The sequence below is a fragment of the Oncorhynchus keta genome, chromosome 4, assembly GCF_023373465.1.
Source record: "Oncorhynchus keta strain PuntledgeMale-10-30-2019 chromosome 4, Oket_V2, whole genome shotgun sequence".
NCBI classification, from domain to species: Eukaryota; Metazoa; Chordata; class Actinopteri; order Salmoniformes; family Salmonidae; genus Oncorhynchus; species Oncorhynchus keta.
The window spans coordinates 60,640,089-60,655,890 of record NC_068424.1 but is presented as its reverse complement, the minus strand read 5'-3'; the positions used below and the strand labels follow the sequence as shown (position 1 = coordinate 60,655,890).

General features: G+C 41.8%; 1 protein-coding gene and 1 long non-coding RNA gene across 5 annotated transcripts; one reads left to right on the top strand and one right to left on the bottom strand.

Annotated features, from left to right (window-relative positions):
• Positions 1-422: 422 nt before the first annotated feature.
• Positions 423-11,053, bottom strand: LOC118379887 (uncharacterized). Of its 3 annotated transcripts, none has more exons than XR_004824741.2 (4): positions 10,470-11,053; positions 1,081-1,275; positions 845-1,008; positions 423-642 (listed from the first exon to the last, which is right to left on the bottom strand). It is a non-coding gene; the product is annotated as an uncharacterized LOC118379887 (long non-coding RNA). The 3 variants fall into 3 exon arrangements; XR_004824739.2 differs by having other exon boundaries at positions 924-1,008; XR_004824743.2 differs by having other exon boundaries at positions 924-1,008; positions 1,202-1,275.
• Positions 9,008-15,775, top strand: tmem33 (transmembrane protein 33). Of its 2 annotated transcripts, none has more exons than XM_035766884.2 (8): positions 9,008-9,285; positions 10,237-10,311; positions 11,074-11,168; positions 13,909-14,096; positions 14,386-14,453; positions 14,690-14,823; positions 14,991-15,074; positions 15,240-15,775. In XM_035766884.2, exons 2-8 carry the CDS (start codon positions 10,258-10,260, stop codon positions 15,367-15,369), a joined length of 753 nt encoding a protein of 250 aa, XP_035622777.1. In that variant the 5' UTR covers positions 9,008-9,285; positions 10,237-10,257; the 3' UTR covers positions 15,370-15,775. The 2 variants fall into 2 exon arrangements, with proteins under 2 accessions (XP_035622777.1, XP_035622769.1); XM_035766876.2 differs by having other exon boundaries at positions 9,275-9,422.
• The last annotated feature ends 27 nt before the right edge of the window (positions 15,776-15,802 follow it).

Below are 15,802 nucleotides of genomic sequence, written 5' to 3'. Positions count from 1 at the left end.
CCTTTAAAGCTGCAAGAAACGTCACTAATTTCTGTCTGCCAACTTGGAGGAATCAAAGAAGAATAAACTTTTGATCACCGAAGTGGAAGCAAAACAAGCCCTTAGCAATGGCTTGACAAGTAGAGGAAAAATATTGCTTGGGAGCAGGTTAGAGCTGTGATAAATTCTGCCTCATCTGAGTGCAGAACAGTTAATGAAATTAAAAAGAAATGGTTTGATTTTAAAACATTTTAGTATTTTTTACAAAAGGGATAGAAGTGCAACAGGAGGAGGGCAGAGTGACTCTTCCCTGTCTGCTATGGACCAGCACATTGGCAGCTTAATTGGAGAGACCTCAGTGTCTGGCATCATTTGTGATGGTGATACTGAGGACCCTCTCCCAGACCCTGAAGCAATACCAGACACACCAACTGATGGTAAGTCAAGCTTTATTTTTCGCAACCATATTCAGACATGGACCACATCTAAATATTTTTTCTTGACAATAAACAAATATAACAAAATGAATATAACAAAAATAACAAAACATGAAATATTGACAGATGTGGGTGATTTTCCTGACTCCTCATCCCCAGGTCTACCAGAAGGGTGTCCTCTTTGGCGAGCGCTTCAGCTGCACCGCATGTATTGACTGACGCAGTCCTGAAACAACAAGAAGAGATCAACACATCAATTATTGGACTCAAACAGCAGCTGGAGGATGTATGCAATGGCCTGAGAGAGAAATTAATTATTGAAATAACTTGTTGAGTGTGTCAAACATGTGAGACAAATTCTGGTGCAATGTAAACGTGTTTGCCTTGTCGATTTGATTACAATATTTGGAAGAACAGATACTTAAAACCTTTGTATGATATTGACTCTGGTCCTCTATGCCAGGGCTATGGGTGGTGGGAAACACTCCCTGTCAGGCATGGGCTCACCGGGTCTGGGTAGATCATTCAGTGGAATGCCATTTTTGATTGCAATGTTGTGGAGCACACTGCAAGCCTTGACAATGTAGCTAACCTAAAAAGGAATTTGCACATTGTATTCCATTCACATTATGGCATTTGAAGGAATGTCATTTCAGAGGCATACCTAGGCTGCTAGGCTGGTATTGCATGTGCCTCCTGTCCCAGACAAGCACAGCCAATGCCCTTTCAGCAGGCCTATGGTGCGCTCCACTGTTGTTCTTGTGTATGCGTGGGCTTGGTTGTACCTTGCATCTTGTTGGTTTGAGGGGTTTGTGAGGGGAGTCATCAGCCATGTTTTTAAATGGGTAGCCCCGGTTTCCTGCAGTTATGAAATTAACATTCAGATATTGTTTCTCAGTAGTCCATCATGGCAAATAAAACCTAGTAAATAAAACACAAGTCAATTACCAATAAGCCATCCATCCTCAACATCTCCTTCCTGGAGGTTCAGGCCAACTGAACTGTTCTGCACAATGAATGAATCATGTGTCCCACCTGGCCACTTGGTCACTCCATTTAACAAAGCCAAATGTGAATCACAGATGACCTGCACATTGACAGAATGGAAATGATTGTCCAATGATTGTGCTTTTACTGCATTGTGGGTGCAGTCAATAGCTTCAATGACATTAGGAAATCCAGCTATGGTATGGAAATCCCTTTTCACTCTGGCCTGTTGCAGAGCAGTGTACAGAAACTGTATGTATTGCGGGGTCAATGAAATAGTGCCATGAAGGACTGCAGGCAATATTCGGCTCATGGTTGGTTGTGAAATGCCAGACCGATCCGCAATCTCCCATTGGAATGTTTCAGTGGTCAAAAATCCCAGGGTGGAAAGGACTTGGGTATGCACTGGGATGGCATTGGTGCGATTCAGCTCCCTTTCTAATACTGGAGAGAGTTGGTGGCAGAGATGCAATAAAATATGCTTTGGAAAACACAATTTACTAATAAGCCAAGAGTTGCTCTCAGCAAAAAAAAATGCATGCTCATTGAAAACACTCTCCCTGCGTAACGCACCTTGTGCCAGATCCTCCAGCAATACAAAATTTGCCATTTTGGACAAGTCACAATGCCTCAGTGTTGCATTTTATATTATTTAACTGGTTTAACCAAATTGCCTCCAACCTTTACATTCCACTCTCTTTCTAATTGACTTTATTATTCAATTAGGCTAAAATGGTTTCATGTTTATAAATTCAATAGCACCCTGAGAAAACTATTAGTAGCTTAAGTGTCTATAAAAAAATACATTAATAAACTATTAGTGTATTATTTTCTCTTCGTAGTTCATGGTTTGAATCAGTATGTCAATCCTTTCTCCATTTGGTGGATGGTAATTTCATAACGATAACCCCCATCTCCACTTCCCCAAACGGCCCACAGACAATAAACAACTCATTGACCACTCAAGAGCACAGCATTCCTAGCATTATGGATCCCTCCTCCCCCACCATAGACTCCAACTCTGAACCCTTACCCCTGGACTCCTCTAATGTAATCCAGACCCTAGTTGAGTTCCACCATTGGGCCTGCAGTCAGCCAGAAACCCTTGGTGTGATGGCAGTACTCCCAAACAGCCCAGTCAAGTTGTATAAACTTAGCAATGTTTCAGTTAAAATCTTGTATAGGAATTCCTATATCTTTCTTACCAACAGGAGGAGCCAGATCAGGAGTTAAGATTTGGACCGGCAGCTCTAGGGTCAAATGATGATGATGGGCCAAACCCCCAAAATACCCCATCTGAGCCCTCCCAAAAGTCGCCATGCCGTTGCCCGTCTGAGACCCCTGTACAACTGGAGCTTCAATACACCGACTCCAGTCCCAACCCCCACAGAAACCATTTTATTATAAATCCAGACCAAAATGCAAGGTGCTGGATTGGAATTTCCAGGGAAACAACAAACACAGGTGTTGGGAGGCTCCAATGTGAACAGAATCTCCCCATTCCACAACTCAAAGATACAAGTTGAAACCTACCCCGGGGCAACTCTTTACAATTTCACCAAGGTCCTGGAGAAAGCACCAGCACAGTGGTTCTCTCAGTGGGCATACAAAACTTCAATCAAGCAGATTGCATCCATGCACAATGAAGCCAGAGCCACTTTCCCCATTATTAACCACTCACACCTCCTTTCTCCAAACCAGATACAAAACCTCACCTCACACATTGGACAACAACCACAGCAGACCTCATTTTTAAGAATTAGTGTCATCCACATTTAGAATAGGTTGTACACAAATTTTGAATCACCCTAGCCGCACCACGTTCACTCCCCCCCCCTCCCTCCCCCAGTTCCGTCTTTAGATCCTCCAGCAGATGGAGAAGATCCCACTTCCTTATCCAACATCCAGCAGATGGAGAAGATCCCACTTCCTTATCCAACATCATGAACTTGTCAGTCTTTTCAACTTATAGCAGCACAGGCCTAACACCTGGAGAGAGGTTTTTCCCATCCCATCAAATTAAACTGGGAGGAACTTCACATGGACACCCACAACTACCACAGAATACTTAAACTTTTAAACTATTTTGACTATGAGACAAATGACAACTACTTACAGTTGAAGTCAGAAGTTTACATACACCTTAGCCAAATACATTTAAACTCAGTTTCACAATTCCTGACATTTAATCTGAGTAAAAATTCCTTGTTTTAGGTCAGTTAGGATCACCACTTTATTTTAAGAATGTGAAATGTCAGAATAATAGTAGAGAGAATTATTTATTTCAGCTTTTATTTCTTTCATCACATTCCCAGTGTTCAGACGTTTACAGACACTCAATTAGTATTTGGCAGCATTGTCTTTAAATTGTTTAACTTGGGTCAAATGTTTTGGGTAGCCTTCCACAAGCTTCCCACAATATGTTGGGTGAATTTTGGCCCATTCCTCCTGACAGAGCTGGTGTAACTGAGTTAGGTTTGTAGACCTCCTTGCTCGCACACGCTTTTCTGTTCTGCCCACAAATTTTCTATAGGATAAGGTCAGGGCATTGTGATGGCCACTCCAATACCTTGACTTTGTTGTCCTTAAGCCATTTTGCCACAACTTTGCAAGTATGCTTGGGGTAGCAGGGTAGCCTAGAGCATTGGACTAGCAACCAGAAGGTTGAAAGTTCAAATCCCCAAGCTGACAATCTGTTGTTCTGCCCCTGAACAGGCAGTTAACCCACTGTTCCTAGGCCATCATTTAAAATAAGAATTTGTTCTTAACTGACTTGCCGAGTTAAATAAAATATAAAATCAGTGTCCATTTGGAAGACCCATTTGTGACCAAGCTTTAACTTCCTGACTGATGTCTTGAGATGTTGCTTCAATATATCCACATAATTTTCCTGCCTCCATGATGCCATCTATTTTGTGAAGTGCACCAGTCCTTCCTGCAACAAAGCAACCACACAACATGATGCTGCCACCCCCATGCTTCACGGTTGGGATGGTGTTCTTCAGGTTGCAAGCCTCCCCCTTTTTCCTCCAAACGTAACGATGGTCATTACGGCCAAACAGTTATATTTTTGTTTCATCAGACCAGAGGACATTTCTCCAAAAAGTACGATCTTTGTCCCCATGTGCAGTTGCAAACTGTAGTCTGGCTTTTTTATGGCAGTTTTGGAGCAGTGGCTTCTTCCTTGCTGAGTGGCCTTTCAGGTTATGTCGATTTAGGACTTGTTTTACTGTGGATATAGATACTTTTTTACCTGTTTCCTCCAACATCTTCACATGGTCCTTAGCTGTTGTTCTGGGATTGATTTGCACTTTTCGCACCAAAGTACGTTCATCTCTAGGAGACAGAACGCGTCTCCTTCCTGAGCGGTATGACGGCTGCGTTGTCCCATGGTGTTTATACCTCCGTACTATTGTTTGTACAGATGAACGTGGTACCTTTAGGCGTTTGGAAATTGCTCCCAAGGATGAACCAGACTTGTGGAGGTCTACAATTTTATTTCTGAGGTCTTGGCTGATTTCTTTTGATTGTCCCATGATGTCAAGCAAAAAGGCTCTGAATTTGAACGTAGGCCTTGAAATACATCCACAGGTACACCTCCAATTGACTCAAATGATGTCAATTAGCCTATCAGAAGCTTCTAAAGCCATGACATTTTCTGGAGTTTTCCAAGCTGTTTAAAGGCACATTCAACTTAGTGTATGTAAACTTCTGACCCACTGGAATTGTGATACAGTGATATAATCTGTCTGTAAAACAATTATTGGAAAAATTACTTGCGTCATGCACAAAGTAGATGTCCTAACCGACTTGCCAAAACTATAGTTTGTTAACAAGAAATTTGTTGAGTGGTTGAAAAACGAGTTTTAATGACTCCAACCGAAGTGTATGTAAACTTCCGACTTCAACTGTATATCTATAAACCGTGCCAATTCACAGTGCTAGTCATGTTAAGGTTAGCTGCTGAGGTGATTGAGAATTAGCATTAGCTCACACTCAGTGAAGATCTCAAATGACAACACTTTTTATTTATTGAAATTTGTGTTATTTTTGTGAGCCATGTAATCTTTTCTGTGGACTTTCAGATGTTTGTGTGTTTTGGGGCATTCTCACTGATCGAGACATTGCGAGCTAGCTTGTTAGGTAGATTCAGTTGCTAGCCAATCAGCTAAGTGTACTTTTCAAGCCCTGATCTCATTGTTATGGCAACCAAATGGCAGCTAGCACAGTGAGAACAAGACCCTGCGCTGCAGAGGCAAAGCCAGGCCTATTTTGCATTTTTGTGCAGATTTTATATGTATTTTTCCTGGATATTTCAAAAAAAAAAATTCCAATAAAATCGTATCTGAAGTTGAGTGCGTCCCTGTTGGGCTTCCCTGCATACCTGGATGAGAAGAGTGAGAGGATATGGGACATGATGGAAAGGAATTTGGCCCCACCCTGCAGCCCGCTCCGAGGTCACTGCCCTCGACACCGGGCAGTCACCCCTCTGCCTCTATTGACAATGTTGATACAGGCACCACCAGACCGGTACTTCAGCCAGCCCATGCAGTTACCCTAGGCCTCCAGGGTGAAGATCAGTGTGCCACCACTGAACATTCTGTGTGTCTGGACATTCCTCTGAAAATCTCAGGCACTACAGTGGTGCTGCCCCAATCCAAAAGTGCAGACCTAACACTACACACCCCACCCACCAAGTTCATGTCATGTGCTTTCCAGCTCAGCCAGGCAGAGACAGTCTGTTTAGAAAAATTAGGACTGTTACATCGTTGTTTTGTTGAATATGGGACAAGTTATCTGTTTTAAAATGATGAACCTGTTATGGGATTCTTAATGCTTTACCTGTTTTCTCTGCTAAGTGTTTTTAGAAAATGTTGTATTGTTCCCGCCTTTAGTATAGGTGCCTGAAGGAACTCTGCACTGCTGGAGGGGGATAGTGTTGTGAATACAGACATACCCCTTTTATGTCCCGCCAACCATGTAGGGTGACTGACCATAGTGTTGGCCAATCACCAGTCAGCACCACATTCATGTTCTGTGTAACTGTCACTTGGGGCAGTTGATTTGATCTGTGCTGAAGCTAGTCCTTAAGTGTGTGTTTGTATACAATAAACATCAAGGAAAGAAGGTTTGTTGTGATCTTCCGCACACAACCTCCACAGCAACTGTACAGTGAGTTATTAGGTAGCTAGAGTCACAGTGCTAGCCAGGTTCAGGCTAGCTGTTGAGGTGATTGAGCATTAGCTAACGTGTTCTCACATTCAATGAAGATCTCAAAACATGTTCTGAGAAAAACACAGATCTGCTATGTATACAGTCAGTATTTGTTAGCATGAAATTAAAATAGGATGTCACGTATCTCATTATATCGAATGAGTCACATCTGGATTCAGAATTTGTCAAGATATGGTGCATATCCACAAAACTACAAATATGCATTGGAAATGGCCTGTATTCTCTAGAATATCAAAAATGTGTAATGTAAAGATATCCTCTGATAGCAACCCTTTTCACCCAGTGTAATCTTGGCATAACCATAGCCTTAAGTTCAACGCAGCCTTTGCCCTAACCTTCCCTGTGTGTGTGCTCGTGCATGCTATAGAAGAGTATTAATGTTGGCTAGTTTGACACTTCTATTAAAAGTGGATTCTGATAAAAATTATTAAATATGTAATGTACCACATAACAACTCTATATTAAAACATCAAAGCCATGTAAGAATTGCGTTGCTATCCTCCCCCTATTGACATGATCATGCAAGAACCCTTCTTGCACATTCCCCCTGTAGCCTTTTCCTTGCCTACAGCACATTTGAGAACTCATGTGAGACTCATTATTTGCAATATATTTTATTGGGAGTATTTCCAATGTATTTACACAGGTAAAATTAAGTTTAAACATAGAATCCTGACTAAAGTAGGCCTAGATCTGTAGGCGTCTGTATATTTACAGTAAAATAGTTCCAGTAAGATGAATGTTTGACTCAGAAATATTGCTAAGACAACATAATAGAAGCCTTAATTAGATAATACTGTAACGACCCTGGGTTTATAAGCGCGGAAATCGACTCAGCAGCACGAGCATGCTTTTTGCGGCACAGTCGATAGCGCGCCGGACCCTCGGGCTCGAAGGTCGAGGGTTCGAGACCTGCTCCCTGCCGGTTTCATTACAATACAATAAAACAGAGAATTTGGTCACGTCTACAAACATCGCGATATATTTTTCCCTTTCTGGTGGAAGGTCAGCTGATCAATTTTAATTCACAGTGGAAACCACAGAGTTTCTAAACCCAGAGACGCAACGTCGAGAGACTTCCCGGGAACGCAAACTTGGGAGACCAGGCTTGGGTTTGAGAAGTCAATGGGCGCGTTCGAGTCGATCACTTTTGTAAAGTTGTTGCCTGTCATTGGTCGCCACCTTCCAAAGTGTGTTGCATTCTAGGGCAAAAGACTTTAAGACTTGAGTTTACATGTTGACTGCATGAACTTTACAAAAATCATGTGATCAGGTCATGAAGTTGACAGCAGTAGACTACAAGTTTCGGCATTTGCTCTTCACCAACTTGATTGTGTGAGGCTCTATTTTTATTAGGGTGTTTTTCTTTGACCAAGGTGAATGTGACCGAAGACATAAAAAGGGAACCAATTTGAAATCAGTCACATACACATGTTTAGCTGATGTTATTGAGGGTGTAGCGAAATGCTTGTGTTTCTAGCTCCAATTTGCCACAATTCATGTGTACAGTAAATATTTAAAACATGTATGTGATGTTTGAGGCTCTCTCTCTCACTAATTGATTGTATAATGTGCACACATATGATTTCAGTTTGTGAGTGTGTGATATGGGTGTTGGAGACATGTTTATTTCAACATTATAAATTAAACCTTTTATAAACGGTGTTGCTGATGCTGATCTGAGCCTTGCGGTTGGAAACCCACATTAGTGTCACTGACACACTTTCACCGACTTTCATCTACAGTCTGTTGCTTTATACACGGAACCCAAACCAGCTGCGCACGTGCTCCATCTTGCATAAATGTATTTTGTTCCCCCACACCAAACACGATCATGACACGCAGGTTAAAATATCAAAACAAACTCTAACCCATTACATTAATTTGGGGACAGGTTGAAAAGCATTAAACATTTATGACAGCTAGTTAGCTAGCACTTGTTAGCTAATTTTTTCTATTTAGCTAGCTTGCTGTTGCTAGCTAATTTGTCCTGGGATATAAACATTGAGTTGTTAATTTACCTGAAATGTACAAGGTCCTCTACTCTGACAATTAATCCACACATAAACCGGTAAACCGAATCGTTTCTAGTCATCTCTTCTCCTTCTAGGCTTTTTCTTCTCTTGACTTTATATTGCGATTGGCAATTTTCATAAATTAGGTGCATTATCATCTTTCAGTCACCCATGTGGGTATCACCAATGAGGAGATGGCACATGGGTGCCTGCTTCTATAAATCAATGAGGAGATGTGAGAGGCAGTGATCTGTGTCACAAATAGAACTGACTTCTATTTTAGCCCGTGGCAACGCAGAGGTTTGTGAGCAGTGTGGGGTGCAAGTTAGCCTTACAACTTAAACACGCCCAATGAGAGAATTGAAACAAATTTTTCTCGAAATCTGAAGGCACTACCTAGATTAGAGCTAATGTCTTAAGTAGCGGAACATGTTATTACTCCAGCCTCATGAAAGTGACACGTTTTCATTTTCGTCAAAAACAACTTTATATCGAAGGAGTGTCTTTTTGATGGCATGCACAAGCACATTTCGCCGAGACGACCTTTAGACCCGGTGAACGTGTTTCTGCGCACGCGCCTAGCTAACCAACGTCGCAATGACGTCGCCTACAACTTGATCAGGGAGAAGCAGGTACTGCATATCTTCATACTGTCTTTTGTAGGAACGACGCAGATGGCTGAGTAGCTAGCTACAGTAGCAAAATTAGCCAACAAAATAACACAATCACTGGTACAAGTGACACCTAACGTTGATCTCGACAGTTTCAGGTAATTTTCGGGAAATAGTCTAAATCGAATTACATTGCAGATAATCTCTAACGTTAGCTGCACAATGCTTTTTGAGCTAGCTATCTAGACAAATACTGAGCTACCGTTACTAGCTAGCTTGCTAACAAGCAAGTGCCGAACATTCTAGTGGAGGCAGTCCTATATTAGCTAATAGCTAGCGTACATTAGGCTAGCTCGTTTATTAACTGACATTAGCCAGCTTGCTAACGTTTTCACAATTAATTAAATAAAGCCAACACATTTGTTTGCTATTTATAATTTCCTGGATCTGTCTCACTTCTGGCTAGTAATTGTTATCTTCAGATCAGCTTGCTGGACAGCGCCAGTGTTCCGTCAATGCTTATTTACAACTGAACAAATGAGAGAAGAATTGTGTGAATCTGTGAATCTAACTAACCTAATTAACGTTAACTAGCTAACCGTAAGTCTGATAACTAAAATTAGCTTGATTCAGTTTAAACGTTTTAGCTTGCTAACTAGTTTTGATGTTAACGTCTTTACTGCACATATCAAAACAGCTCACGAACATGTCACGCTTTGCTTGCAAGCCAAGTGACTGTCTTCTTCTGCCTGTTAATCTGTGAACATATTCTCAGATCACTAGCCTTAGCATCCAAGATTTCACTAAATCTGTCATTATGAAACCATTTTTTCAAGAGGCACAGAGATCAAGTTGGCCTAAACCTGAAAGAACTAAGCAGCATTGTATCATTCTTGCCATTTCAAGTGGGCTTGCAATGTCAGGGTGCCAGAAGATATTCATTAAACGGTGTCTTTGTGTTTTTCTTTTCAGGGATAAACCAGAGTCAAGAAGATGGCTGACACAGAGCAAACAAGTGCTCCTCCCCCCCCTCAATTAGGGACAGTGGTGAGTAATCATGCACTTCTACTTCATAAGATTGTATTTGTTGGGCTGGATTTATACTCCACTAGACATACTCTGTAGTGTAGAACCTCCACTCTACACACATTTCACTGCATGTCATAGGTTGTAACTTTACGCACGCTCTTGTGACATTTTCTTACCTTGAATGTTTGGTGGGGGATAAATCCAGCCTGAAGCCTAATTTAGTTGAATTGCAAATGTGTGCAGCCCCAGATTTGTAGTGCAACGCAAGGGAAACCATTTTTATTTATTCAGTTGCATCCCTTCATTGCGTCATTGCAGTAAGGTAGACATTCTTTTTTTTTTCTCACATTTGGACTTACTTTGAAATACAGACAGGGTACGTGCTACGCCACTGCTCATAACTATAAGAAATCTAAGATATGTCAAATAAATTATATGCAGCTCAGGGCACCAGCAATGTATTTGGTTTAATAACTTGCTAGCAAAGTGGCTAGATGTCAAGCTTCTTGGTTACAGCAGAGACTATCAAGATCACTGTTGCCTAAATTGTTTTTGCGCCCCTTGTGTGCACATTCGGTAATGTTGTATACCCCGGTATGGTACAAAAACTGTATGAAAATCTGGATTACAGCAACCCTAGTTTTCATACTGATACTGTATAGGCCTATGATTGTGATCCGACAGTGGATGGTGATTTTACAGTGGATGATTTAGTCTAGTTTTTTAAATCTTATGAACTTGAATGTACTCTTTAAAAAAAAAATGTTTTTCCCCCCACAGCAATTCATGTTGGCTAACAAACTAGAGACGGCAATGTGGCTCTCGCGGCTCTTCACCGTCTATTGCTCAGTAATGTTCATTCTACCTCTCTTAGGGTAAGGGTCAATGCTCCAATTGTTTGCTTTGTCTATATGTCTATTTAGAAAGTAATACTGTATGACAGGGACTGGTCATTGGGTTTGGTTTTCTACTGCAGTTTGGGTTTTGCATTATTGTTAATATTTACTCAGTTCCAGGGATAATATTTTTCTTCGTGGGCACATAGCAATATAGCAACAATACCTGACAGAGACAACCAATGCATAACTGCTAAATTAACAGATGTATTACTAATGGGATTATCTAAGGTCTGGAATGATCACCCAATCCCACCACATATTCACTTTTGTAGCATTTTGTGATCAAAACTGTTCCACCATTTTGATATACTCCAAAATGTATACTGGATGAAAATATGAATCCAACATGTAAAGTGTTGGTCCTGGGTTTCATGAGCTGAAATTAAATTAAAGATCCCAGAAATGTTCCATATGCCCAAAAAGCTTTTGTCTCAATTTCCCCCCACATTTGTTTACATCACTGTTAGTGAGCATTTCTCCTTTGCCAAGATAATCCATACACCTGACAGGTGTGGCTCATGAGCATTACCTCATTAGCATTACACAGGTGCACCTTGTTCTGGGGGACAATAAAATGTGCTGTTTTATCACAACACAATGCCACAGATGTCAAGTTTTGAGGAAGCTTGTATTTGGCATACTGACTGCAGGAATATCCATCAAGGCTGTTGCCAGAGAATTGATGTTCATTGCCATACCATAAGCCGCCTCCAAAGTTGTTTTAGAGAATTTGTCAGTACGTCCAACTGGCCTGACAACCGCAGACCACGTGTAACCACACCAGCACAGGACCTCCACATCTATTTTCTTCACCTTTGGGATCATCTCAGACCAACCACCTGGACAGCTGATGAATCTGAGGAGTATAATAAAGCCCTGTTTTGGGGGGGAAACAAATTCTGATTGGCTGTGCCTGGCTCCCCAGTGGGTGGGCCTATGCCTTCCCAAGCCCATCCTACCCAGTCGTGAAATCCATAGATTACGACCTAATATACACTGCTCAAAAAAATAAAGGGAACACTAAAATAACACATCCTAGATCTGAATGAATTATTCTTATTAAATATTTTTTTCTTTACATAGTTGAATGTGCTGACAACAAAATCACACAAACTATCAATGGAAATCAAATGTATCAACCCATGGAGGTTTGCATTTGGATTAAAATTAGTGGAAAACCACACTACAGGCTGATCCAACTTTGATGTAATGTCCTTAAAACAAGTCAAAATGAGGCTCAGTAGTGTGTGTGGCCTCCACGTGCCTGTATGACCTCCCGACAACGCCTGAGCATGCTCCTGATGAGGTGAAGGATGGTCCCCTGAGGGATCTCCTCCCAGACCTGGACGAAAGCATCCGCCAAGTCCTGGACAGTCTGTGGTGCAACGTGGCGTTGGTGGATGGAGCGAGACATGATGTGCTCAATTGGATTCAGGTCTGGGGAACGGACAGGCCAGTCCATAGCATCAATGCTTTCCTCTTGCAAGAACTGCTGACACACTCCAGCCACATGAGGTCTAGCATTGTCTTGCATTTCATCTATGAAGAGCACAGGGCGCCAGTGGCGAATTTGCCAATCTTAGTGTTCTCTGGCAAATGTCCTGCACGGTGTTGGGCTGAAAGCACAACCCCCACCTGTGTACGTCGGGCCCTCATACCACCCTCATGGAGTCTGTTTCTGACCGTTTGAGCAGACACATGCACATTTGTGGCCTGCTGGAGGTCATTTTGCAGGGCTCTGGCAGTGCTCCTCCTGCTCCTCCTTGCACAAAGGCGGAGATAGCGGTCCTGCTGCTGGGTTGTTGCCCTCCTATGGCCTCCTCCACGTCTCCTGATGTACTGGCCTGTCTCCTGGTAGCGCCTCCATGCTCTGGACACTACGCCGACAGACACCGCAAACCTTCTTGCCACAGCTCACATTGATGTGCCATCCTGGATGAGCTGCACTACCTGAGCCACTTGTGTGGGTTGTAGACTCCGTCTCATGCTACCACTAGAGTGAAAGCACCGCCAGCATTCAAAAGTGTCCAAAACATCAGCCAGGAAGCATAGGAACTGAGAAGTGGTCTGTGGTCACCACCTGCAGAACCACTCCTTTATTGGGGGTGTCTTGCTAAATGCCTATAATTTCCACCTGTTGTCTATTCCATTTGCACAACAGCATGTGAAATGTATTGTCAATCAGTGTTGCTTCCAAAGTGGACAGTTTGATTTCACAGAAGTGTGATTGACTTGGAGTTACATTGTGTTGTTTAAGTGTTCCCTTTTATTTTTTTGAGCAGTGTATTTATTTAAATTGACTGATTTCCTTATGAACTGTAACTCAGTGAAATTGTTGAATTTAAAAATAAAAAAATTGTTCAGTATAGTTTAAAAATGTATTTTATTTCACTATTATTTAACCAGGCTAGTTGAGAACAAGTTCTGATTTACAACTGCGACCTGTTCAAGAATAAAGCAAAGCAGTTCGACACATACAACAACACAGTTACACATGGAATAAACAAACAGTCAATAATACAGTAGAAATAAATCTATATACAGTGTGTGCAAATGAGGTAAGGCAATAAATAGGCCATGGTGGCGAAGTAATTACAATATACCAATTAAACACTGGAGTGATTGATGTGCAGAAGATGAATGTGCAAGTAGAGATAGTTAACCAGTCTGAGTTCCCTCGAGTAATTCATTTCTCTTTCTTTTTGACATATTCCAGACCTCAGGCGGCTGCCAATTTCTATCAGCGTGCGCTGCTGGCCAACGCACTCACTAGTGCTCTGCGGCTACACCAGCGGCTTCCTCACTTCCAGCTCAGCAGAGCCTTCCTAGCCCAGGCACTCCAAGAGGACAGCTGTCACTACCTGCTATACTCCCTCATCCTGGTCAACTCTTACCCCATTACAAGTATCCTCTCAACCATAGATAAAGGCCTTATCACCATAGTATCACCAATCAATGGTCTCTGATAAAGCTAGAGTTTGGTATATCACCAATAAACTGGTTTGGGGAGAAGGCCAATTGTGTTGCAGGAAGGTTTTGCAGTGCTTGGGGGTCGTGGTTTCGGTTATGCAAACCTACTAAACCTATTAACAAGAAGGTATTGCTTGACAACACTATTTGATGCTGACCTTAAATGTGTTTATTTTGCATTGTACATTTTTAATGCTGTTTGCCACTTAACCGCAGTCTACAGTGAGCATATTCCCAGTCTTCCTCTTCTCATTGCTTCATGCAACCACCTACACAAAGAAGGTTCTTGATGTAAGTATCCTTTTGATTCCAAAACATTTCAATGTTCGTGAAGCCATTAAAAAGTCAGTTGGGTAAAGCATAACCAACACTTGAAAAATTGTATTTCATAAAATACCCTTCTACCTGTTTTGGTTAGGTAAAATAGTAATTTTGCACATTTCTCCTCATTAGACATTTCCTATTTTAGGGCATTAATGGAAAATGTACAGTGTGTAAGGTCCTGATGTGTATAATTCCCCTTTTAGGCAATGGGCCCCAATAGCCTTCTCTTCATGAGGAACTTCCTCAACAAGCTCTCGGCCAACCAGCAGAACATCCTGAAGTTCATCGCCTGCAATGAGATCTTCCTCATGCCAGCCACCATATTCATGCTCTTCAGGTATGTTTCTATTTCTTGGTAAATTTGTCAGCACATTTGTATGGTACCTTAATACTGAAGTCAGATTAGGGTTTTTCCTTCTTGATGTCTTACAATACCACTATGAACTGAGATGAACTCTTGGTTACTCCAGTCACTTGATTAACTCTTGGTCTTTGTGTTTACAGTGGCCAGGGAAGCTTGCTGCAGCCTTTCATTTACTACAGGTTTCTAACTCTCCGCTATACATCAAGGAGAAACCCATATTGCCGGTAAGTAGCCTCATTTGAATTTTGTGCAGAAATGTTAATATGTAGGATAATTGTACAATAACAAATATGGCGAATTGTGTGTTTCGAGGTATATGATGTTGATTAAATCATTTCTCAAACCATCATGTCCCCCTATTCCCTAATCTCCCTGTCCACCCCTCCCAGCACCCTGTTCTCAGAGCTGCGGATTCTGCTGGAACATTTCGTCATGAAGCCTGCCTGCCCCGCCTTCTTCAGAAAGATGTGCCTCAACAGTATCTCCTTTATGAGCCGCCTGGCCCCCACCGCAGTGTGATCTTACTTCCTGTTCCCACACAACCATAGTTTGTACTGTAAGGGGCGTGGCAGCATTTCAACTCGAGCGGGATGGACGAACAACAACTTTGAGACCAAGGGAAAAAAACATTTGAATGTTAGTCTGGTCTGTCTTCCTGCTGCTCTGTTCATACGCTACAGCGGAGGCTGAGACTCGGACTGTGACGCACTGAAAACTGATTGTTTTCAATATGGCTTTATGGAACAGCCGAACACTCACTCCCCCTTTTCTCTCTCGCTCTCTGGGAATAAACACCAGCTGACTATTTGATGTGTTCTACTTCTAAGGATTGACCCTGTGATGGTTAAATGTCTTTGTCATGTAAAATACTTGTTCTTATCTTTAAATAAAATACTAACTTCTGAGATTAGATAGTTCAATTGTACTATACATCGTTGCAGTCTATTTTTTT